Source organism: Phyllostomus hastatus, unplaced genomic scaffold, assembly GCF_019186645.2.
Source record: "Phyllostomus hastatus isolate PE091 unplaced genomic scaffold, TTU_PhHast_1.1 phas_contig_1, whole genome shotgun sequence".
Classification (NCBI taxonomy): Eukaryota; Metazoa; Chordata; class Mammalia; order Chiroptera; family Phyllostomidae; genus Phyllostomus; species Phyllostomus hastatus.
In genome coordinates, this window is record NW_025333498.1 from 43,422,934 (window position 1) to 43,450,000 (window position 27,067).

At 38.9% G+C, this 27,067-nt stretch overlaps 1 protein-coding gene across 11 annotated transcripts in view; it reads left to right on the forward strand.

Moving 5' to 3' along the window:
• The window catches only part of GTDC1 (glycosyltransferase like domain containing 1), a 379,309-nt gene that overhangs the window by 336,743 nt on the left and 15,499 nt on the right, over window positions 1-27,067 (forward strand). For all 11 annotated transcript variants that reach the window (XM_045839087.1, XM_045839010.1, XM_045839173.1 and 8 more), the window contains one exon: window positions 16,756-16,865. In XM_045839087.1, the coding sequence (XP_045695043.1) occupies window positions 16,756-16,865 (110 nt within the window). The remainder of the gene's footprint in view (window positions 1-16,755; window positions 16,866-27,067) is intronic.

Consider the following 27,067-nt stretch of genomic DNA (forward strand, 5'->3'; position numbering starts at 1 on the left):
TCTTTGGGTAAGTTCTCATTTAGAAAGTGTGACATAGATTCCATTTTTTTCTTTTTATTTATTTTTATGTTTTAAATATATTTTATTGATTATGCTATTACAGTTGTCCCATTTCCCCCCTTCATTCCCCTCCACCCTGCATACCCTCTCCCAACCACATTCCCCCCTTTAGTTCATGTCCATGAGTCATAAGTTCTTTAGCTTCTACATTTCCCATACTATTCTTACCCTCCCCCTGTCTATTTTCTGCCTACCATCTATGCTACTTATTCTCTGTCCCTTTTCCCTCTCTCTCCTCCTCCCACTCCCCTGTTGCTAACCCTCCATGTGATCTCCATTTCTCTGGTTCTGTTCCTGTTCTAGTTGTTTGCTTAGTTTCTCTTGGTTTTGCTTCAGGTGTGGTTGTTAATAATTGTGAGTTTGCTGTCCTTTTACTATACATGTTTTTTTATCTTCTTTTCTTAGATAAGTCCCTTTAACATTTCATAAAATAAGGGCTTGGTGATGATGAACTCCTTTAACTTGACCTTATCTGAGAAACACCTTATCTGCCCTTCCATTCTAAATGAAAGATTTGCTGGGTAGAGCAATCTGGGATACAGGTCCTTGTCTTTCAGGACTTGGAATACTTCTTTCCAGCCCCTTCTTGCCTGCAAGGTCTCTTTTGAGAAATCAGCTGACAGTCTGATGGGAACTCCTTTGTAGGTGACTGTCCCCTTATCTCTTGCTGCTTCTAGGATTCCCTCCTTCATTTTTACCTTGGCTAATGTAATTATGATGTGCCTTGGTGTGTTCCTCCTTGGGTCCAGCTTCTTTGGGACTCTGAGCTTCCTGGACTTCCTGCAAATCTATTTCCTTTGCTAGAATGGGGAAGTTCCCCTTTATTATTTGTTCAAATAGGTTTTCAATCTGTTGCTCTTCCTCTTCCCCTTCTGGTACCCCTATAATTCGGATGTTGGAACATTTAAAGATGTCCTGGAGGTTCCTAAGTGTCTCCTCGTGTTTTTGAATTCTTGTTTCTTCATTCTTTTCTGTTTGTTTGGTTGTTTCTTTCTTCCTTCTGGTCCACTCTATTGTTGTGAGTCCAAGTTTCCTTCTCATTACTATTGGTTCCCTGTGCATTTTCCTTCATTTCACTTAGCATAGCCTTCATTTTTTCATCTAATTTGTGCCCAAAATCAGCCAATTCTGTGAGCATCCTGATCACCAGTGTTTTGAACTGTGCATCTGATAGGTTGGCTATCTCTTAGTCACTTAGTTTTATTTGCTCTGGAGCTTTGAGCTGATCTTCTATTCAGGCCATTTTGGGGGGGTGGCGGTTGGGGGGATGTCTGGTCGTGCCTGTTTTGTGTGAGGGGTGGAACCTTAGGTGTTCACCAGGGCGGGGCACGCCAGTCACTGGGTTGTGACACTGTATGTGGTGGCGGGGTCCAAGAGGGAACAATGGTGCTTGCTCCTCTCTCCGTCAGATTTCAGTCCCTTCTGCTGCCACTTACCCCAAGCAAACTGGGCCTTTCTGGTGATGACTCCCCTGCAGGTGGGCCTGTGCACATCCTAGGACCCTGTGGGTCTTTCCAATGAGCTCTCCTGTGAGGCTGGAAGTCTCTGCCTGGGCCTCAACCCCCACAGGTGTTTTCAATCAATGCCCCGGGGCTCTATTTCCCGGGGCTGGGGCCCTGGGTTGCGTGGTCTGTCTTACTGCTCAATTTTGCCTGGTTTATCTGCATGTGAGTGTGGGATCACCCAACAGCCAGGCACCTTGGGCACAGTACCTCACTTCACAGTCACTGCCTTGCTGGGTCTGCCAGCCGCCTGCGTGCCCAGCGTCCGCCCACTGCCATCTTGCCCCAGGGATGCCTTACATACCACCTTACTTGGTGCTACCGCTCTTTGTGCCACGACCCCTCTCTGCCTGGCTGCCCGACCCCGCCCTTCCTCATGGTCTCGATGAATGTGTGTATTTTAACTCCTTGGTTGTCCGACTTCCATACAGTTCAATTTTCTGTCCGATCTGGTTGTTATATTGTTTGTAAATTGTTGTTGACCTTATTGTGGTTGTGGGAGGAAGCACAGTGTGTCTACCTACACCTCCATCTTGGCTGGAAGTCTCAGGTTCCATTTTTTTTTAATAAAAAATATTGCCTTGAAATTTGAGTCTAAAGCAAAAGAAGCAGGGTTGTTTTTTTTTTAAATATTTACCTTTTGTAAAAGGTTACCTTTGTTTTAGGATGTTTATGGGAAATTCAACATACAGTGCCATTCTAATTTATGAAAATTAATGAATTACAGAGTCAGAAAAAAATGATTTCATGTGTACCAGCCAATGTACTTCTGTAATCCACCCAGACACGATGTTTATCAAATGGACTACTTCTTGCAAAAATGCCTTCTGTCTGATCTCTTACCTAGCACTTTATTCTGTGCTTCCCAAGACTGACCCAGGCACAGGGAATCAGCATCACCAGTACACAAAACCCACTGAGGTTTTGCAATGGAGGGATTTTGGGCCTCACACACAGGCACACTCTTCACCTTGGAGAAGTCCTTCTGCCTGCCCCCTCTGAGAATCCTCTTGCTGCTGCCACCTGTACCTCTGTTTGAACTTCATCATTTTGGGCAGCTTTCCACCTGTTGTGTGGTTCATGGCTTTCGATATCTTTGTTGTGGAAGATTATGTTTGTGCTCTGTTTCTAGAACTCCTGTTGCTTTTGGATAATTTCCAAGAGGAGAAAGGGAGAAATGACAATTTACTCCCCCAACTTCAGTTGTAATTATTATACAAAGGTGATTTGGTATGATGTTATATTAGTTCTGGGAAGAAAAGGTGAGTATCTGAACTCTATCAAGAAAGGAATGGCACATTTGGGTAACAATGAGAAGTTGGTGAAGGGACTGATTATGGATGTGAAGGTGACTGGGCTAACTGTGGCATTTGACAGGATTAAGACTAGAATGCTGAGAAGAAAAATTCAATTACAGATGTGCCTTTACACATAAACACATTTTACTTCAAACCATATTTGTAACTCTGCTGTGGAAAAATAACTGCCATATATTGAGTTCTTACTATGTTATTTGCATATGTAATAGTTGCCACTTTATATGCCTTTCTTTACAACTGTCAAGGTAAACATTAGACACTAAACAATGGCACATTCTGCTTACTATAACTGATTGTAAAGTATTAGCAAACTTTATTTTTTATCCAGTTATGGTGACTATTAAACTCAGTATAATCATCTTAAATTCTCATTTCTATAAATGAAAAAGAAAACAATGATTGTAATAATTATTATAACAATAGTAATGGCCATCCTTTAGTATATATTTTCTGTTTGCCAAACACTACAAATAGTTTCATATTCATCATTTCACTTAATCCCCTCAACACCTCTTTGAACTGAGTGTTATTAGCCAGATTGTTACTGATGAGGAAATTAAATCTCAGACTGGTTTGATAGTTTGCCCTGGATTACAGTTACTAAATATCATAACTAAGATTTTAATCTTTTTTTACTAGGGTATATTGACCATGTAAGCTATTTTCCTTCACATATTCTGATAATGCTCACCTTTAGAACTACAATCGTAAATGGATTGATTGTTATTAGCATTCAATAAGCTTTTCTTTTGGGGGGTTTACAGAATTTCTAAAGGAAAGTAATTAATCACAATAATCTCTCACCAATTACACTGTCTAGTACAGTTGACTATTTTGTTATTCAACCTTTACCAGAAATAAATTATTCTGATACCTACTGGCAGTAAGCATATTTAATTAAGATTTTGGTTCATGAGTCTTCTCATTCTGAAGAACCTTTTCTTAAGTGATATAGTAAATTTATAGCATGTGATGTTATTACAATATTCAGAATCTTTTATTTTTTTCAATATGAATAGTCTACCTTTGGTAACTAATATGAGTAGATCTTAATAACTTTAAATGAGCAACGAAAGACTGTAGTAACAAGATTTGGGACTGAAATTTTTGTACATATTATGTGAAAAGGATTAAGTAGAATAATACAGATTTATTCCATTTATAAGAATGTAGTAGAAAAGAAGAAATACATAATTAATACTGTTTATAAAATGAAAAAATACAACATATGTAACAAGAAGAACACATCCTTTGCGCAGGTCTTTATAGAACAGACATTCCATATTGTGCTCCTCCTTTTCCCCAGTCGTCGCCATGACAATCTGGTGCGTGCAGCAGTTGCTGCTGACTAAGGGAGGCTGTCTCTTCTAGGAGATCTCTGTGTCAGCCAAAAAACACGGCAGTCTCACTTGGGTCTAGAAACAAGATATAGTATGTAAAATGGACAGAATTTTTAGCATTTTTCTTCCATTGGTAAGATTTCTTATAAATCGCTTGTCCATTTCTATTTTTAACATTTTTAAATCAAAAGGAAATTTTGGAATGGATTTTCCTTCTTCAAATTATGATTCTTTCCTACATGATTTAAGTCCTTGTCATTTCTAGATGTGACAAAATGTGCACAACTGAATATGAAAACCTGTTATTAAGAATTGAAATCCATTTCAATGAAAGGCATCTAATAATCTAGGCCATGGTTAATTCTCTATTTTAAAAAAACATGATACTTCATGTCATTTCATACACATATCCTACTGGAGTTTTAAATATCTAACTGATTCTATGGGGCCATGCCAGAACCATCATTCATTCATTCCACAGTCACACTCTGAGTATCCACTAACTTCTGGAGTCAAAAGATTTCTCTGATATTGTGGAGCTTTCTGAATAATTATGTGGGGACTACATACAAATAAATATGAAGCAATGTAAAAGAGCATATTCATGACATCATCAGTAGCTTATGAACATTAGTGCAGAAGTGATTCGGAGTGAGATAGGATATCACAGGGGTGATGACCGGTCACAATGAATTCAAAGTCAGTGACGGAGATAATGGACTAGGAGTGGCAGAGAGGCAAGGAGGATTTGTTCCAGCTTCCACAATTGTAGGCTCAAGAGCTGCAGATTGAAAACAGTGGAGAGAAAAGCAGAGGATGAAAATGAATATGAGTATCAACACTCATTTGGGGGACTAGTGGGGGCAAATGATTGATGAAAATGCATATTTGAATGTTGAATTGGCCAGCTTATTTTCAATTTAATGGTTTCTAGTTAGCAACATTTAGGAGAGAGATATGTAAAGCAAATCATGTTAAAGAGGATGATGTAACAGTTTCTTGGAAGCTGAATTAGCAGAGGGGGAGTGAAGCTCAGTGGTGTTGTCAGGAATGAAGTGATAACATTGAGCTATGAAAATGGAGATTATCAAGCAAATCTTCAACTATTTGAATAGGAAGAAATGGCAAGGTTGGTAATAAGTTGATTGATGGGACAAATTTGGAAGGAGCCTCCATGTTCAGAAATGTGTCTGTCAGACTTGGGATCCTGGGATACTGGGAGAATAAGGACATGTGGGCACTAGAGAGGAGCATGGCCAGTAATGCTGTGTTGGATGAGGCAGCAGGTTAGTCTTTAAGTCAAAGATTGTAGATGAGTTGTCATTGGAAGGTTATATATATATATATGTATATATCCATATATATATATATCCATATATATATATGGATATATATATCCATCTGGTTATATAGAGAGTAAAGTAATGATTGACAGTAGGAGGGGATAAAAAAGTAGATTCACAGGAAATGATGTAGGTTTAGAGTCAACTCAATAACTTTTTTATTTTTTACTTTTTTAATATATTTCATTGATTATGCTATTACAGTTGTCCCATTCCCCCCCTTCACTCCCCTCCACCCTGTACACCCTTTCCCACCCACCTTTCCCCCTTTAGTTCATGTCCATGAGTCATAAGTTCTTTAGCTTCTACATTTCCCATATTATTCTTACCCTCCCCCTATCTATTTTCAGCCTACAATCTATGCTACTTATTCTCTGTCCCTTTTCCCTCTCTCTCCTCCTCCCACTGCCCTGTTGCTAACCCTCCATGTGATCTCCATTTCTCTGGTTCTGTTCCTGTTCTAGTTGTTTGCTTAGTTTCTCTTGGTTTTGCTTCAGGTGTGGTTGTTAATAATTGTGAGTTTGCTGTCCTTTTACTATACATGTTTTTTTATCTTCTTTTCTTAGATAAGTCCCTTTAACATTTCATAAAATAAGGGCTTGGTGATGATGAACTCCTTTAACTTGACCTTATCTGAGAAGCACTTTATCTGCCCTTCCATTCTAAATGAAAGATTTGCTGGGTAGAGCAATCTGGGATACAGGTCCTTGTCTTTCAGGACTTGGAATACTTCTTTCCAGCCCCTTCTTGCCTGCAAGGTCTCTTTTGAGAAATCAGCTGACAGTCTGATGGGAACTCCTTTGTAGGTGACTGTCCCCTTATCTCTTGCTGCTTCTAGGATTCCCTCCTTCATTTTTACCTTGGCTAATGTAATTATGATGTGCCTTGGTGTGTTCCTCCTTGGGTCCAGCTTCTTTGGGACTCTGAGCTTCCTGGACTTCCTGCAAATCTATTTCCTTTGCTAGAATGGGGAAGTTCCCCTTTATTATTTGTTCAAATAGGTTTTCAATCTGTTGCTCTTCCTCTTCCCCTTCTGGTACCCCTATAATTCAGATGTTGGAACATTTAAAGATGTCCTGGAGGTTCCTAAGCATCTCCTTGTTTTTTTGAATTCTTATTTCTCCATTCTTTCCTGTTTGGTTGTTTCTTTCTTCCTTCTGGTCCACTCTATTGTTGTGAGTCCCAGTTTCCTTCCCATCATTATTGGTTCCCTGTGCATTTTCCTTCATTTCACTTAGCATAGCCTTCATTTTTTCATCTAATTTGTGCCCAAAATCAGCCAATTCTGTGAGCATCCTGATCACCAGTGTTTTGAACTGTGCATCTGATAGGTTGGTTATCTCTTGGTCGCTTAAAAGGATGATTTCTGGGGCATTGATTTGTTCTTCTGTTTGAGCCATCTCTCTCCTTTTTTTTGGTCTGGTTGCTCCTGTTAGGGTGAGGGGTGGCGCCTTAGGTGTTCACCATGGCTAGGCACCCCATTCGCTGGACTGTGACGTTGTATGTGGGGGCGGGGTTGAGAGGGAACAATGGCGGTAGCTCCATTCTCTGTGGGACCTCAGTCCCTTCTCTGGGATCCTGGGTTGTGCGCTCTGCCCTGCTCCACAATCGCCGCCTCACTGGGTCTGCCAGCTGCTGCTTGTGTACTCAGGATCCACCCGCTGGGATCTTGTGCCCCCAGATGCCTTACGTGCCTCCGGATGCCTTATGCACCCAACTCTCTCCACTCTCCGTGCCTCTACCTGCACCTGGCTGCTCCTCTCCGCCCCTCCTACCAGTCTGGATGAACGGGTCTATTTCAACTTCTTTGGCTGTCTGACTTCCATTCAGATAAATTTCCTATCAGTTCTGGATGTTATTCTGCCTCTAAATTGTTGTTGTTCCAATCTTGGTTGTGCGTGGAGGTACAGTGCGTCCACCCATGCCTCCATCTTGACCGGAAGTCGAGGGCCCAATTTAATAATTTTTTACACTCTGTGAAGATCCTCATTGTAGACATGGGGAATACAGGGCAAGCAAAGACATGAGCTCTGCCCTGTTGCAAATTATAGAGAAGTGAGTACGTAAATTTTGAAAGTAGGATAGTTCCAAAAGGAAGGTGAATGCTATACGAAGCAGGGAGAGGGCCTTGGGTAGAGATTTGGAGTGGCTACATTTGCAAGATAGGAGTAAAAATAAGAATAGATTAAGACTTCTACAAAAGAGAAATTTTAAGATTATAAAGAGAGCTTGATGTCACTTTTAGTATTATTTGAAACATCAAAAATTGGAAACAAATTTGCATTAGTAGGAGAATTTACTTTAAAATTATGAAATATTATGTAACCATTAAAAATGAAATATCTCTATGCACTGATGTACATAGATGTCTATTACATACTTAGTGAGAGTGGAAAATGCAAAATGACTGGTACCGATGTCCTATTTAAATGGAGTAAAGAGAGTATGTTTAAAAATACAAGCACACAAGTCTACATGTTTGCATATGCATAGAAATAGCTCTGGAAGCCTACCCACCAAACAGCTGTTGGTAGTGGTGTCATCTGAGTAGAATCAGGAGGGGTGAGGAACAGGGTTGTCAATCTTCATATATTTCTGAATTATTTGTAGTTTATTACAATGGGTGTGTATTTTTTACAATAGAACTTTGTATTGAAATAATACAAATTTGTATTTCAATTTATATTGTACCATCCCATGCAGTTATAAGAAATACAGAGTCCCCTTGGGGACTCTGATGATATAAAGTTTGATCTTCTGTTTTATCTCACAGCTCCCTGAGGTTCAGATCTTTTTTATTTCTTTATTTTTTTTCTATTTTTCTCTCTGTTGTTCATGCTGGGTAAATCCCCTCCTGTTGATCCCTTCCAATGAAGTGTTGTTTATTTTTTAATTTATGTTACAGTATTTTTCAGTATTATTATTTCCATCTGATAGTTGCTGAGATTGAGCACTTTAAAACCTGAATGTAAGCTTCCTGGCAGTCAGAGTAAAACAGGAAATAAGAATCATACATCTTTCTCTCCAAGAGGTGGAAACACAATTCTCAGGGGCATCAGAGAATTTCCTAGATGAGCCCTTGGAGAAGTTTCTAACTATAAGAAGTGGACTAGAGGGGTAGCTCTCAGGATAACTAACAAGCAGTTTTGAGTGTATTTCTACATATCCCTTAGAGGGAAATATTGTAATCTAAAAGAAAATCTAAGTGATTAGTTAGTTTCACATTATAGCCCCAATCACCACATTCAGTGGGGAGATTATTACTGAGGGAATAGACAATAATGTGCTGGGGAAGGGAAAGAGTTGTTTCAAAGAACCTCCAGGTCTAAGAGGAAGTAATTACATTATGATGGTTTAAAATATGTGGAGTGGTGGCTGCTGCTTAAGTAACTTCTCAAGGGCGGGGGGAGACCCAATTTATCTTAATTAAGACACTTCCTAGCCTACCAGTTCTTTGAGGCACGGATGTCTACAGCTTCCTGACCAGGATAGCAGAGGAAGAGAGCTCACTGGCAAGTTAACTGAATGAAATTACTGTGTTCAATATCCAGGGAGAGTTGAAATCATCGCTGAAGAGAAACAACTTGGGGGGTCTGAGCTTTTAGCAGTGGGGAGATTTAAAAACAAATCATGTCGTGAGACCTAGTGGAAAAAATGACTCGTCAAATATGGTTTTTCCTGGGTGGCCTTTGGTATGGAATGAGTGGGAAGATAAAATTGGGGAGAAGGTCATTAAGTTATAGTCTGATTGCACTACTTGGAAGCCAAGCAAATGTCCTTTCTAGGAAAGTTGAGTGTGGACAGTGATGTCAAAGTTGGAGAAACTGTAAAATTCATGAGGATGAGTGGAGCAGATTTGGAAACTGGTGGTGTTGGGAGCACTTTGATCCAAGAGAATGGACAAATGGGAGAATGGGCACAGAGATGTAGGAACAAAAACACAGGAGTAAAGAGGGACACAGCTAATGCTCTAAGATGCCCTGTGACAAGTCAACTAGACAGAGTGCATTGTTGGAACTACTGCATCAATAAATGTTGTCAGGTAAAAGGGATGATTTAAAATGCCAAATATATAAATGAAGAAAATGTGGAGTAGGAACGGGCTTTAGGAAGGAAACTGAGTATGATAACACAGATCTCTCAAAGGGAAGCAAGGTAGAAAATCTAGAGCTCTAATAGACTTTGAATTTTGAAAGGCATCTCTCCCTCTGCTATAAGGAAAGATGATATAAATATGCAGATGGCATGAAACCCTGATATGCATAAATCAGAATTTTATTTTTCTATATCTTAATTTCTCTGCAATAGACCATTCCAACATGGTGATAGAAAGCACAGGCAGTTCAAGATTCTCTGTCTTCCATCTTCCTGGTCTCCATCCCTCATAGGTTACTGGTGAGGGATCCCTTGCTTCTGTCTGCCAGTTGCTTTGTGATTCTTCCATGACATTCACCGAAATCATGACTTCCACTTTTATGACTACCATAACTCAAGAATCTTGCACAAATACGGTCTCCCCAGTACTGTCTGTCTAGATGTAGTCAGATGTTCACTCTGGAATCAGGGTTCTTCCCCAGGCTGCTAACCTGGGAAGCACTGTGCATGGCCTCTGGGATGCTCAGAGTCCTGTTCTGCTCAGCTCCCCACCATCAGTCCTTTGTGTTTCCAACCAGAGGTGGAATGGTGAAACCAGGGTGGGAGGAAGTATGCTACAGTCTCGTGGCATTTTTCTTAACTACTTGTACCTGTCTGAAATCCTCACAATTTCTACAAAGGTTTTTTATTTTTGTAATCAACTAAGAATACTGGAGCTCTTTCTGGTCACGTTTGGGGGCTAGGCAGAGGGAGGGGTGCTGTTTCCATGCCTTTCCTAAAGCAATGAACATAAAACTTCTTAGCATCTTGAATATGTTGGAGGTGGAGGGGAGGGTGGAAGGAATTGGTTACATTTCTAAAATATTAAAACACCACAAATATCAAAGATGAAGAAAATGAGAGAAAGCCATAGTAAATAGTCTTAGTCCTGATCACCTATAAGTAGATGATGGTGGAGAGGGCTAGTAAAGTTAGAGAAAGAGAGGCACTGACAGGGGCGGGGAGGGAAGCTGAGAAGCTGGTGGTTAATAAGACTATTGGCTGAAGTCCAAATGAAGCCCCAGGTAAGAAGCAGAAGCAGCACATATGGAGGAAACCAAAACTGTTGGTATGTCAGGCATGTAGAAGAGACTGAAAAGTTTATGAGTAATAATAAATGATCATAACAGCTAACCGGGATGGTAAATAGAAGTCTTGTGTTTTTGAGTAAGGAACACGTTTCTAAACTTGGAAGTAAAGCAGAACTTCATAATAAGGAAGTTAAGATGGAGGTTTGCAGGGCATCAGAAAGGTGAAGAAGTTTGTAACCATAGTACTGCAGAGGTCATAATTCCCTATTACTTTTCCATATTCTTATTATTTTATATAATGGGTTTTAACCTCACATAAGGAGAATCTAAGAAATGTTCATAACTTGATGGTCTGAAGATGAAACTATGGGCTGAAGGTACCAGTTATTTTTGTTCTCATTATAATTTGGAAGAAAGAAAGAAAAAGGTCAAAACTATATTGAAGAAAAAGTATGACTGTGGAGTGATAACACATGATTTCAAATACAGACTTAATTTCTCCTCTGTGATCTTAGATAAAGAAATAATTTATTTTTGTGATCCGTGGTTAAGAGACTTCAGTAAGATTATGATCAGGTGCCTGACATGGAATTTTAAATATAGTAGAAGATCTATAAATGCAATTCGTTTTTGTGACACCTTTATTTATTCAACAAATATTTTAGAGCAGCCCATTTTGTGCCACAGAAAATATTAGTCAGCCTAGGCCACATTATGCTGCTATAATGAAGACCTCCTCCAAAAAAAATCTCAGTTGCTTAAATAAAACAAAAGTTTCCTTCTTTTACTAACTCAAAGTCTGCTGCATGTCTGGGTAGTTTTCCAGGGAAACTCGCCTCAATGCAGCAATCCAGACTGCCTCACTCTCTGACCATCTTAGGTCAAAGCAAGACTTCTGTAGGGATGACTGTTGCACAGACGGCTATCCGGAACTGCTCTTAGATATTTCTACCTGGAAGTGACACTCAACAATCAGCTTGTGACCCATTGGTCAGAACTACCCCTGTGGCCTCCTCTGCTTCAAGAGGGAAAAAGTGGAGTCCTCTGTTTGACAAAAATGAGAAAAGAGCCAGTTATTGATGAATGTAAGTCATGTCTGCCACTCAAGCCACTGATTACTTGGTAATGAACGAAACAGACATTGCTTATGTTTTCCTCATGGAACTCTCAACCCAGAGTGACATGCTGCCAGGAAAGTGATAGCATCTGTAAAAAGCCAGCTTTCTACCCAGGTATAAAGTTGTGTGGGAAAATGGGAAAGGGTAGCAGTTGAGTACAAGTGATGAGTATGGAGAACTCAGCAATCCTCAATAAATATTTACTGAATGAATGTTAAGTGAGGAATAGGAAGAAATTCAGCTCTAAAAGACTAAATGAAAAGGCACAGAGAGAGAACAGATATAGAAGAAAAAACACATGGAAACAGTTTATGCTTTTCAAATGTTCTGAATAATATTTGGGAATAAAAGCTGTTCTCGCTATATCTGCTGCTTCCAGGAAGCCTGAAATATTTCCGTGCTGGTCTCTTCTGCTGTAGTTGGGCTGTGGGGGACTGGGTTCCCAGCCAGACTGTTTCATTCTTACCTAGTCAAGAATGTAGGATTGTTGGGAAGCTTGGACTCTGGCTGTTCTGGAATGTTTTGTGATGAAACAAGTTTGCTGATGGACAGCTGTCAAATGTGGAGGGGTCACAGGAAATGAGGAATTATGCTACTATAAATACTGAAAATGTTACAGAGTTAAGTGAAAATCTTGTGAATGCAATTTTATGGCAGAATGTTAGAATTGGTTCCTTACAATATTAAAGTGATTTATACTTTTTAAAGTTTGTAAAAATTATAGAAAGCATATAAAAAAGAAGCATTTATAATGCAGTATAGAGATCAACCCTGTTAATACTTTGGTATAGTTCATCCCAAACTTTTTCTGGGCACACACATTCATTTGTCTTACAAAATAGAGCATATAATATATATTACTCTGTCACTTCCCTTTTACTTAACAATATTTCTTGAATATTCTCCATGTCAGGAACTGTACTTCTACAGCATTATTTTTAGTTACTGCATGGTGTTATATCATATGTATGTATCAAAATATATTTTTTATCATCTTCATTTGGTTGATTACAGATGTTGCCATTATAAACAACCCTGCAATGAATGTACTCTGGATGAATTTCTGTGCACCTCTACCTCTTCAATTATTTTATAGGGTAACTTTTCTAAACTGGAATTACTGGGGCAAACATTATATACATTTTAAGGTTGAAATATGTACATTACCAAATTGCCCTCTAAAATATTATTCCAATTATATTCCTACCAGGAATGAATGAGAGCTGAAGAGTGTTTAGGGAGCATGTAAGTCTACAAAGTGTTTATAGAGAGTTGAATATATTATGAAACATATGTTTACTTTTGACAGCTATTGGCAGACAAGGTGACTTAATATAATTTTGTAAGTCTCCCATCTTATTTTGAATGTTTTATGATAAATCATCAGTATGAGAACTTCACATTAGATTTCTTAGAAAGGAAGTTAATACAGATTCACATGTTCTGCTAAATGGGCTCGTTAATATCATAGGAGCTGGCATAAGACCCATGGATGGTCCTTTGGATATGTGGAATGAGTTCCTTGCTGCACAGAAAGTACTGAGCTCTGCCACTGGCCGTGTTTTATGTCTGGGGCTAAATACTTGTGTCCATCTTTCATGATTTCTGAATATTAGGCTATTCCCATTTTTTTCTATAGAGAAAATTGAGAAAAACTTTTGGATAAATAGACTAAACTTTGAGGGACATAGAAGACATAGTCAGGTGTCTACTTACACAATCTACTAATTTCGATATAGCTAATGCTTTAAAACACGTCATGTAGAGTATTTTTAGAAGTATTGCTCTTTTCCCACCCTTATATTTCATCAAGCAGTTTTAATCCAATAGCCCCTCCAGTGGATTCTGACTTCAGAGTGGTGCCACCTTTTCAGCTGGCATGCTGCCATCCTTGTCACCTGGAATTCAGTCCGAGGGGTGTGAGCTCCAAGACTTGTGAGGTTCCATGATGCCATCACTGGGAATCTTTCCCCGAACTGTAAAAACCCATTTACTGGTCTTGATCTTCAGTAACCACTATCAGTTTTTTAGTGATCTTTGAAATGTTTTTGACAGATCCAACTCTTTGAATTGTTAGGTCACATCTCCCAAATAATTACTAACTCAGTATTACAAGGGGAGGCCCAAGCCCCACAATTTATTTATAAAAAATGTGTATTTATTCTTATATGTTTAAACTTCAGTCACCTTTAGAGTACTCTCCATTTGATGTAACACACCCATCAAGACATTTTTTCCCACTGCTCAAAACAGGTTTTGAACTCATCAATTCTGATGCCTCTTAGTGCTTCTGCCTTTTTTTGTTTCACCATTTCCACATCACCGAAATGTTTCCCTTTGAGCACTGTTTTCATCAGGGGAAACAGCAAAACGTTGCTCAAGATGAGATCGGGTGAATGGGGCCTGAGGGTCATGCTGGTTTTGGTCAAAAACTGCTGAACACTCAGTGCAGTGTGGGCAGGTGTACTTGTAAATCACCCATTATGAAATGGGCAAATGCATTGAAAGAGTCTTCAAAAAAAAATTCACTGAATCCAAACAAAGCTTCTCACAACAATGCCAGCTGGTACACGGATACAGATGGGCTCCTAGAACAGTCAGGTAGTGGGGGAACTCTGTACTACAAGGGGCCCACTTTCTAGAAGATTATTCCAGTTTTGGGGGAGTCGCCCCTCATATATTAAATTCCTTTGTTTCCTTTTTTTTTTTAAGCCAGTGTACAGATTCACTGTTAAAAGCATCCAAAACTCTCATCATTAGATGCTGTTTCAGGTTAATGCAACTTCCCTAAAGAGAACTTCGTTCAAAATAAAGTAATTGAGAGGGTGCCTGGTGTTATGGGAAACTTTATAAGGATTTTAGTACAAAGTGGTTCTATTTCTCAGAGATTTGGGGGAAAGAAAAATCTCACCTTACATTCATCTGTATCTTACAGCTTTAACAAAAAGAGAGGAGATTCATACAAATCTCCTTTGTGTTCTTATGCAGAGTAATTATTGAATATGAAAGCTTTTGTCCACCAATAAAAAATATCTTAAAAATACAGTAGGATTGTAATGCATTTATCTCATATAGGAACACTGAAAATATAGGTTCATAAAGCCTGCTGCTTTGAAAACACACTGGAATCTTTTAAGAACTATAGCTTCTACCCCATTAAAACTCTTCCTAACCCCAAATCACATCTACTTTTACTTTAATACAAAACAAATAAACAAAACTCTAGCAGGAAATATTTAGAATAGATACTCTCTTGGGGATCCATAGCCAAAATTTTTGGAATTCAAAATGAAAAACTTAGAGAACTGAGTGACTAAATTTCCTTCCCTATAGTATTACTCCCTCGTTAAGATATATTATGTTATATTGTTTCCATTCTTTTCATCTAAGGATTTCCAAGAGAATCAGACTGAAAGAACATACTACAAATTAAGTGGCAACTATTTGATTGATATGGTTGAGATAGCATATGGTGTACTCTTCACTTTCTAACTGTTTTGAGTCTTTGTTCGTGCCCACAGCAGCGGTGTGTGTGAGAACTATCCAAAAAAACTTCCCCGTGGTACATATATTTAATCTGCATCATCTTCAAAAGGGAAGAGCACTTTGCATTCTTTATTATTTGAAGTAAATCAAGCTCAGAGATACAGAGCTTAAAATAGTTACTGAATTCCAGTTCTAAAAGAATTTACAATTCCATGAGATCAGAAATGCCATTTTAAAATGTTAATCAGAAGATGCATTTGTTTTAATTCTTGATACTGAAAATATTGACTGAATTGTGAATTAACACGTTTAGGGTTGCAGATGTCATTTTTCATGAGATTTCCTGAATGATGTAATTTTCATATTTCATATCGCAGTTTGATCAATTTACAGATTTATTTTACATAATTAGTTGGTAAATGAAAAATTCAATTGCTGATATATAACTATTTCTCTGTAATATAGAAAATAAGTTAAAATTCTGAATTACAAATTAAAAACAAATATTTTGAAGACATCTGGTCCACATCTGTCTGAAATAAGATAATTTAAAACAGTGTAATTAAATACAAGAAATACTAGAATTTTCACACCTTAGAATATAAAAAATAACTCATTCCATTTTAATGTGATTTCTTGAATTGGTGAATTTTTTTTTAAATTTTAGTGCCCTTTAGCCTCTCATTCTGTTAGTACAAAGAAGACTGACAAGCTAAACAAGAATAATCCATGGTTTTCAAAACCTCCATGAAATGAAAGAATTATATGTATTACCATTCTTTTATGTGTTGACTAACCTCCACTCCTAAGTTAATACTCAGTGGACTTAGACTCAGGCCCATCCCCTTTTGATGTATTTATTATTCTCCATTCAATTATTTAAAATGAGAGATTAGAGAGAGAGTCTGTAATCTCACTTCCTAAATTGTGCCTGCCTTGTGGGCACAGCGGGGCTCAGTAAATGCCAGAGGATGGTATTCACCCTCATGGAAACACAAAGCAACTTTGGTAACAGGTACTCTCATGATCAGTAGAGAGTCATCCTATGAAGACTGGTCTTTTGTTAAAAACCTGTGTTAAGTGGGAAATTAACCGTTTTACAGGCAAAGAAACTATACTAGGTTTTCTACAGTTTAACCAAAAAATGTGAAACACATGATAGATTTTTCCTTTAATAAAAGGCCGCAGAGCCTTAACACTTCAGTAGGACTGGGTTTTTGATACATGACAGAAAAATAATATTTATGAAAAAACTCAGTGCTGATGCTACAATAAAAGGTGATAGGGAGAAATCTCTACTTGGATGCCAGAGGCTCTCCTAACAATAGACCATGGAAGGAATTGATACTGTAAGAAGTGAAACACTTTTCCTCACACATACCCTAAGGTATCACAAATTATATTCTATGTATTTATTTCCAGGGAGCATGATAAAGATCCAGAAACTTTTTTAAAGATATTAATGCATCTTAAGGACTTAGGGCTCAATTTCCATGTATCTGTCCTTGGAGAAACCTTCACAGATGTCCCAGGTATGTATTTTGAATTTTTTCATGTGTATTTTTATAGATGACATAAGCTCTACAACTTAAGTATTAATTTCCATGTTTCCCTTTGTTAGAATAATCAAGATGAGCACTGTTAACCAAAAGATTATACGATGGCATTAAAGTGGGATTCAATTAAAAAAATACTTAAGTAAGCATTCTTTGATTTGAGAACGTAAAGTCATCTCTTTTATCAAATATAGTTTATACAATGCATCTAGATGTAAATACAATATATTGCTTTAGGCATCTTAACACTTAAGGAAAGTGGAAATTTGTAATTGGATGTACAACCTCTCACCTCTGGGGTCATTGGCTTGAATCCTACTCACAGTGGTAATGACTGAAATACATTACCATCTGTTAGGTGGCCTATGTAAAGCATTTGGCACCAAATTTGTAATGTAGTGTAGACCACAGTCCATATTATTCTTGTCATTGGTCCATCCCTTTCTATTGAATTTTTTAAAACCAACAAAAATCCTAAACACTTGTTTTCATTTTTTTTAAGCTTTGCATGTTCAGCCTTTTTTCTTAACTCCAAATACACAGATAACAAAAGTTCAGAAATGACCTTTACTATTGTGCATGACAACTCTTAAAGACCACTTAAAGTTTACTCTCTCTTAGCATGTACTTCTTGACCCTGGTTCATTGCTGAGAACTACACCTAGTCTGTACCTCTGCAGCCTCATCGGATATGGCTCATCCTCTGCCCACTGGGATGGTGGACATCTGCCTTTCTTCAGTTCCTTCAAGGCCCCAGGCTCCTTAGCCCTTTGGACATTTGCCTATTTGTTTCTGTTTTATCCTTTTGATCTTAGCTCAGGGGCATACTCTTTCAAGATATGAAGCTTTATCATGGTCTCATTGCACCCTGTACTTTTACTTCACGGTGCTTGCCTCACTTTCTAATCTTAGAATTATGTGTAATTTTTTATCTTATTCCCCTACACACTTGCGCACATGCACACACACACTGGGACGTCATTGCTTCACAGGGTCATGTCTATCTTGTCCTTTGCTATACCCCAAAGCCAAGTGCAGTGCCTGGCACAGTTCTGGAGCTCAGTGACTGTTTGTTGGATTAATGGGTAAAAATAATGTAAACTCCAGCCCTAGCTGGCGTAGCTCAGTGATTGAGCATGGGCTGCGAACCAAAGGGTCGCAGGTTCAATTCCCAGTCAGGGCACATGCCTAGGTTGCAGGCCACGACCCCCAGCAACTGCACATTGATGTTTGTCTCTCTCTTTCTCCCTCCCTTCCCTCTCTTAAAAAAAAATAAATAAATAAAATCTTTTAAAATAATAATAATGTAAACTCCCTGCCCTCATGCAATTTAGTCTTTTTTTTTTAAGATTTTATTTATTTATTTTTTTAGAGAGGGAAGGGAGGGAGAAAGAGAGAGAGAGAAACATCAATGTGCAGTTGCTGGGGGTTGTGGCCTACAACCCAGGCATGTACCCTGACTGGGGATCGAACCTGCGACACTTTGGTTTGCAGCCCGCACTCAATCCACTGAGTTATGCCAGCCAGGAAGCAATTTAGTCTTGTTGAAGAGGAAACACTTGTGCATAGCACAAGAAACAGAGAGTGAAATGCAAAATAATATAATTATATATCAGTACTGGCATATGTATGTTGTTTTATGTGGAATATTAATTGAATGGCCAAAAGATTAGGATATGCCAAAAGCAGAAACAATGCAGATAAAGTATATAGAAGAAAACATTTTAGATATTGTATTTAAATGAGAAAACAATTTCACAGATTAATGCTATGAGGTCCCTAATCTAACTAGACTAAGAGATTCAGCATGTAGACCTGAATAAATAATAATATGTACCTTACATAGGTAGGACAGGGCCAAAATATGGAGGATCTTGATAACCAAAGTAGATTAGGTAAAGGTAAAAAATAAGGAGCCCAGATCTGGCACAGGGAAAAAATTGATAGAACTGTATTTTAGGCAAGTTTATCATGCATTGGTATGTAGACAGAATCACAAGAAGACTCTACGGTGGTCATTCAAGTGTGATGCTCTGAGGTCATGACTGAGAGATTAGTGAGGGTGCTGTGTGAGAGAGAGATGCTCAAGGCAAACACAGAAAAGAATTTGACTGGTGGGTGGCTGTAAAGAAAGAAGGAAGGAAAAATCAGCTCATTTGCAAAACCGCTGAGTTTGGTTGTGTTTGTGCCACTTTGAGGTGTTGATGCCTGGACCAAAAGGTGGCCGCAGGACAGCCCCACAGAAGGCTTCGGAGGCAGCTTTACTGTTGAGTGGTTTTAGGCCACCACTGCAAACAAGACTAGGATTTCACTCCAAGGGCCATGTTCTTGGGATCATAGTCCCCCCTCCCACACATTAACATTGAGCTGCTTAGGGCAGTATGAATGGTTGAAAGTCAGGTGGGGAGCCATTAGGGGCCCAAGTACTGTGTGCGTAAGAATTACAAGCCCAGTCTTACTGTATTACTCACATTGGCTTCACTTCAACACACACTTACTGAACATCGTGGAAGGGAGATTCCAAGGCAAACAGGACTCAGTCTCCACCCTCAGGGCCCTCTGCCTTGGGGAGACACATATATAATTAACAGGTACCTAGGATGCTGTGAAATAATTATGGCATGCTGTGGAAGCCCATAGGAAGGGGCATCATGTTATCTACACACACGCTTGTGCCTCCTAGCCTCACTGGGGCTCCTTTCTGCTCTAGCCTGTGGTCCATCTGTGCCATTTCAAATGTGAATTGACTCCCTTTATGGGTATACCTCTTCCCCCTGCACCATAAAAGGAGCCCAAGCTGTTGTATGGATGGGTGAGGCTGATAACTTTCCAGGTTGCGCTTCTAAAAGCCACTTTGCCGGGCTTTCCTCCAGAGGCTTCCTAATAGGCCATCCTTTGTAACTTCTGCCCTTATTGTCACCGGGCTGGTTAATTTCACAAACGCTTACTGTATGCCAAGCATTGTTCTAAGCATTGTTCTCCATTTTTCTCAGGTGGAGAAATTGAAGCACAGAGAAATTAAGTTAGGTAATACTTTAACCACTATTTTATGCTATCTTTCCATGTTGTTGTTTCCTGACACACAATTCTCTAAGTTAAAACATTTTTTTCCCTAAGTCACCATCCAACACTTCTCAAACCAGGTTACCCGGCAGGCATACACTTCTTTGCCTGCTGTGTCCTCTTGGTGCTACATTAGCCAATCTGAAACCCGTGTCGTGAAACCAACTTACATACTGCTTCACATTGGCCAGAAGAATTTCTCTCCACGCTGCTAGTGTTTGTAAGGCAGTGGTTTTCTTGTAAATACCTGTTATAATTATTAGTATGCAATGAATTCCTCCTATTTATTGAAAGTTTGTTTCTTACTTGGTCCTTTTTTAGGTTATTTTATGTAATGCTCTGGATAAGCCCAGTGGAATGGGTATTATTTTCCCATCTGTTAGCTTTTCTAGAAACTGAGACTCTGAAAGTGTAAGTCCCATTAATTGCATTGCTTAGGAGAGTCAGACTTTTCTCCTTCGCATACAAGCACACAAGTATTGAAAAACCAAGACATATATGATGGCAAGACCACTAATTACTCTTCTATTCTTTTCTAATTGAGGTATGGTTTACATGTAACATTGTACAAGTTGCAGGTGTCACCATATGACTGTTTGCTACACAGCTGGGGCTCAGACCTGTCACGTCGTGTCTTTTCTTTGTGGCAAGAACATTAAAGATCTATTCTCTCGGAAACTTTGAAACCCATAACGCCGTATCGTTGACTAATCACTATTAGATCTCCAGAATTTATTCTTCTAGTTGCAAGTTTACACATTAAGACTCTTTATCCAACAGATAAAGATAAAGATAAAGTTCTTCCTTCTCCACAGAACTCTCAGGGAAGCCAGCACTTATCTGAGTAATGGCATTAGTGCCAGTGAGTTGTCGTGCCCTTCCTGGTGAGGCAAACTCCATTAATTTTTTTGAAAAATGCTAAAACTAGTAATAGAGTACCTTTGTAGAGTCTCCATACTGTTAATTATTTTCAAGTACGTTTTAAGTATTTTTAAATTATATTGTGACGTCTTTGTAGTCCTTTTTTGAAGAATGACATACATTAAGAATATTGATTCTAGTTTTCAGCTACATAGTCCATAGCTCTTTGGTATCATTCTTTCACTTTACAGAAGAGGAGAGAGATCTAGGAGAGTAACTATTCCAGGATCTCACAGTTGAGTGCAGTGTGAGACAAAGGCAGAAGAAGGTGGTAGGTTAGGAGGAGAACCTGGGAGTCGGCCTCTGCATCCCTCCTCATTCCTATATGTGTTTATTAAATTTTTTTTAAATATCTGCTTTGTGTTAAGGACTGAGCTGGACATTTAGGACAAAATGGTAAATAAAGCTGACAGGTTCTGTGATGTTTGCAACTTATAGTCCCATTCCAGTGCTTTATTCATTACTTACTAGAACACTCCTTTAAAACATTAGAACTGACATTCATTGAACACTTAACATGTGTCAGGTACTGTTCTAAGCCCTTTATGCTTTGCGTCACTTACTCTTCACAACTGCCCTGAGAATTAGGTGCTATTGTGATTACCATTTACAGCTGAGAAAACTAAGGCACAAGAAGGTTAAGTCACTTGCCTGAAATCACCCATCCATCCAATTCTGAAGCCTCAGTGCAGACCTTGTCAGTCCGCCTCCAGTGCCATAAATCAGCTGATACTCTGTGTGTAAGTCTACAACGTCACCCATGTTTTACAAGCAAGAGGACAGGAGGTGATATGGTGGGGAATTCCTGGCCACTCTTGTGAAATCACTTTCAGTGGAAAGTTAAACACACACACACACACACACACACACACACACACACACACACAACTTCGAATTCATTTCCTAAACATCTTTTTCTTTAAATATTAAAGTAAACTCCCTCTTTTATTTTCCATCTGGAAAATAAAAGGTGTGAATAAATCATCACAAAAAAAGGTGTCAGAAACAATATGAAGTGCAAAGTTATCCCAAATAATTCTTGGCATATATTTACTGTTCAGTAAATGTTATTTGAATGGATGGAAGAAGGAGATTGGAGTAATAGAATAATATAATTTATATAACATATCAGGTATATAGAAATCTACAATGAAACAATTTGCAAATACTAAACAGTTAGTGAATGAAACTAGAGAACCCTGAGACTTAAGGAAGTTCTAAGTGAGTTTATATCACATTTCCTATTTTAATATAGGTGACCTTGATTGAACATAAATCTATTTTTTAGTCTTTTTCTCATCTGTCAGCTCTTACATCAGTCAGAATAAGTTGAATTGTGCTAACAGGTAACCTTAATATCTCAGTGGCTTAAAACATGTAAGATTTATTTCTTATTCACACTATATGTTTATTGCAGGGGAGCAGCAGTGTTGTGCTCTCATGGCCACTCAAGGGACTTGAGGCTTCAAGGCTTCAGAGGGAGCCAAGCTAGCATCATCTCAAACATTACCAGTCCCCAAGCCAGATGGAAGAGAAAGCTCAGTATCTATTCAGTGCCCTGGCCTAAAAGTAACGTAGGGCCCCACTCGACTCATTGGCCAGAACTTGCTGCAAGGCGCTGCCCAACCATAAAGGGGGCCAAGAAATTCAATCCCACTTTGAGCCCACAATTAGCAGAGCAGAAATATTTGGTAAGCTGCACTATTGACCACAATAGTCCTTCAATATGCATCATGTTCCATGGCTCATTAGAGAGGAAAAAAAAGCTTATCCGAAATGTCTGCCTTAGTCTAGGGGAGTGTCTCCTAGCTGAGTAAAGAACTCTTAACAAATATTAAAGTATGGCCCACAGTCTTCTTGCTAGAGACTACCCAGCTGGTGTCTGAGATACATCTAACAACTGAATCCCGTAAGACAGAGCAGATACGAAGTCAAGGTGATCTCTGTCGGAATGGAGTTAATTATCACTTACTGGTGACATGGCATTTTGGACAGCACTGGTGTCAATCGGGGTGGTTTTGCCCTCCACCCCCAGGGGACACTTGGCAATATCCAGAGACATTTCCGTTGTTACAAGTGTTGTGGGGAGGACGTCGCTGGCATCTAGTGGGTGAGGCTAGGCATGCTTCTAACCATCTCACAGTGCACAGGCCAGCTCCCACAACAATGACGACAAAACCACCCAACCTACAATGTCAGCAGTGCCAAGACTGAGAAATTTTGATTTACAGGAACTGAAGTCAGAAGAGCAGGTTTGGAACTGGGTCCTGTAGCTTTCCTGGTTAACCTCAGTCCATCTGTGCAATACAGAGGAGGCGGTGGGAAGAAGGGATAATGAAACTACCTTCCTTGTCCACCTCAGTGAGTTAATGAGGATTTCTGCACAATTAGATAATCTGGGGGGAAAGCACTTTCTAAACTACTATGCAGATTTTATTATAAGACGCATGTACTTCCCCCCAAGTTTGTATATGGACTGAGTCTTTAATGCATCTTGGATCCAGAGAAGACATTAACGATGCTAAAGTTCATTCTTGCCATTACTTAAATTACTTTAAATCCAGAAAATTGAAAGGTCACTCTGCTACATAAAGCATCCATCAGACTCCATATTACAAATGAGCCAAAAGCCGACAAGCTCCTCAATGCAAATATTTGAGTTTTGGAGAGTTCTCATGACAAGGTCACATTGTTAGCCCTTGAGATGGTTTAAAAAAAAAAAGCAAATGCTTAAGATATCGAATCAATGGAATGTGTTTGTATACTTAATAATTTCCCACAAATGATAATTCTAAACAAAATATTTTTTTCCTGTGAAGAGCCAAAACCTTACATCAGGGTTGTTCTTTCCCGACTGCAGCCAAGGTGGGAGAAGGAGTATTGAGCTCTAGGCATTAAAATGGGGGAGGGGGTGGCAGAAGGGTTGCAAGGAAAGTAAAAGCCTGAACTACAATTTTGGCAGGCAGAAGTCCTTCTGGTTCACCTTTAATTTGAGGTTAAAAACAGTATGTGGAAGGCTTCTGGTTAGTATCTGGCATGACAATGGTCATTACTGTGAACTTGGTATACTCCTGATCCTTAGCTCCGGAGTCAAATGTTGGATAATTATGCAACATTTTCCTCCCCTCCCATCTCCCTTTCCACTCAGCTCCCAGCTACAATCTCAGTTTTAGCAGAGCAGCTACATTTGTGGGAAATAACAGGAAGGTTCTAGGAACCCAAGTAACTTATAAAGGTATAACCTTTTGCTACAAAGGGAACCCAGCAGAAGGAAAGTTATTAATGTATTGATCAGTGTTGAATTAGAAGATGATTATATAGGTGATGAATAAATGTGCCCATAAGATTAAATAAACTCATTTACTGTAAACCTAACCCTTCCCCAAACCAATTCATTTTCCTTTTTTTTTTTTAATTTATTGCTGTCTACTCCTTCCTCAACAGAAGGACTTAAGTACTTGCTGAGTTCCTATTGCGCTCTCATACCACATTGTAGATGCCAACAGGAGAAGGCCACGATTCCTTCTCTCTAGAAGCTTACTGTCTGGGAAACAAAAAATATTTTTGTAATTATACTTTATTATACTATACCCTTGTTTATATTGTAACATTTTCAAATAATTTTGAATACAGTATGTCATAACTCTTATAAAAATCTGGTGACTAGATAAGTATTAACATCTATCATTTATAGCTAATGAAATGATTTATATTGGCCCCACTCAGGTAGCATGAATCTGAGATAGATTCTCAGTAGACAGAGCCAATTTCACATTATTCTTAGAAATCAGCGTGTAGTTATTGTCCTAAGAATATGATGGAGGAAGTCAGTTCCCCAAGAACCTGATTTAAAACTGAAGTCTTCTATCTCCTAGTTCTTTGGTGGAGAAAACAAAAATATGATGGGAAAGTGAGGACAATTCAAATAAATGTAGATATAGCCTGGGCTGGTGTAGCTCAGTGGATAGTCTGTGAACCAAAGGGTTGCTGGTTCAATTCCCAAGCAGGGCACATGCCTGGGCTGCAGGCCAGGTCCCCAGTAGGGGGCTTGAGAGACATAACCACACATTGATGTTTCTCTTTCTCTCTTTCTCCTTCCCTTCCCCTCTCTCTAAAATTAAATAAAATCTTTATTTAAAAAGAACCAATAAATGTAGATATACATGCTCCTGATAGGAAAGAATAAATACTATAATTAAAATAACAATATTTCTTAAAGTACTTGATGAATTTAACAATATTCCAGTTAAGATACCAGAATATTACTTTATATCTGTACAAAGTAGTACTAAAATTCATACTAAATAAATACATAAATGATTAGAATAGCAAAGAACTCACCAACAAAGGACGAGTGAAGAAAAACATGTCCTACAAGAATCAGAACATGTATAAAGTGATAACTTTTAAAAGAGTACCTTACAGAATAAAAAACATGAAAGTAGAAAAATGGACAAAAATAGAAAATTCAGAAATAGGCCCAACTTGTATATGAATTTAAAATCCAACAAAGTTAGGATAAAATTTAATATACTTATTTCAGCTCTAAAATGTAATAATTTTAGTGAAAACAAGAAATTGAATAAAATAAGTACTATGCAATAAAGACAACAAAACAAAAATTCATATAAGAAAATTAAGTATAGATTTTAAATGTATATTATAGAAAAAGGATTGCAAAAGCACCAACATACTATAAATACAATAACTTACTGAACTCTCATTCTGTGCCAAGCACCAAGGTAGGTCTTTTGCTCTGGCATCTCATTGTAAATCACAGCAGCCCCCTCAGTAGGGGCAGTTACTATCCCCTATGGATGGTGAAGACACTAAGGCTTTTAAGTTCAATACCTCGCCCCAAATCGTACAGCTAATACATAATAGGGATGATTATACCTGAAGAAATAATACTAAATTTTAGGGGGGAAATCTTTCATTTCCCCAGTAATGAAATAAATGTAAAAGCAAAGAATTTATGGAAAAGCAGCTGCATCATCCAAAGCAATAAAAATAAAGGCATGCCCTCAGACTGGCCAGCTTACGGGGAGCACATGCGCAGATGGGGATGGCAGTGTAGTGTGTTTTACCTGAGCCATGTGGAGGGCCATACCTTGTGTTTGACTCAGCATTTTTACGCCAGCCAATGGAAGCCGTGGAAGTAATTCCCATGACTCATTCTAGTTTCTGCTGCCTCCTTCCCCAGTCGTTAGCCTCATCTTCTGGGGCCATGAATCCTGCAACAAGTTCAGATTGGTCTCCAGGCCTTTGGACACTGATATTCAGTTCATCCACTTACTGTTGCCACTCTTCTTTCTGAACCCAGACCACCCAAGAAGAGAATCCCAGTAGGATAACAATACTAATAAGACTGTGTCTGAGATTTTCTGCAGGATGAACTTAAATTTCCTTTGTAGCAAATGAGATTCTTCGAACTACAACCCCAGCCAAATCCATCTCTGCCATTTTCTGAATATGTCTGTGCATTTACGTACCTCCATGTTTTATGTGATGTGTTGCTTAAATTCTGCTTCTGTCTACATAACCACATGCACACCCTTTCTCATCCGGCAAAATCCCAACTCCAGCTGCACTTCCCTTTCCCTTCCTGATTGCTCACAACACCCAGAATCATTCCATCAGTTGAAAAGCATATATTGCTCTGCACCGTGACCAGTTGGCACTGGGCTGCCATTAGGGACCATGGTGTAACTGATCGGAAGACGCCTTGTGGGTGAAGAGAGCAACTTCTGAAACAGAGACACTACACAGAGCAGGAGTCAGCAATACTCCCAGTTAGCAGGTTGGGCTCCCCTCACCCAGATTTCATTAACACCCCTGACAAGAGTGGTGTTCCCATTCCATGGTGAGAAGCTCTTTTTTCCTTCCTCAGGGAAGGTTTATGAACTCAGCCACTTCCCTTGCCTCCCAAATGCTCAGGACACTCACCAGACACAAGTAACTGGTAACAACTGACTCCAGTCGCTCAGTGTGTCCTGTGAGAATGGGTCTTTGTTCCGAGATCACTCCCAGGCATGTCATCCCCTGGCAAGACCAAACTTCAGGCCTGCTTGAAGTCTACTCTTGCAGCTTCTGTAAGGGGAATATTTATCTTTTATACTGAAACTGGAAAATTCAGAGCAACTCTCAAGGCAAGATCATTTATCCTTCCTACCAGGGGAAGACCACGAAGATAA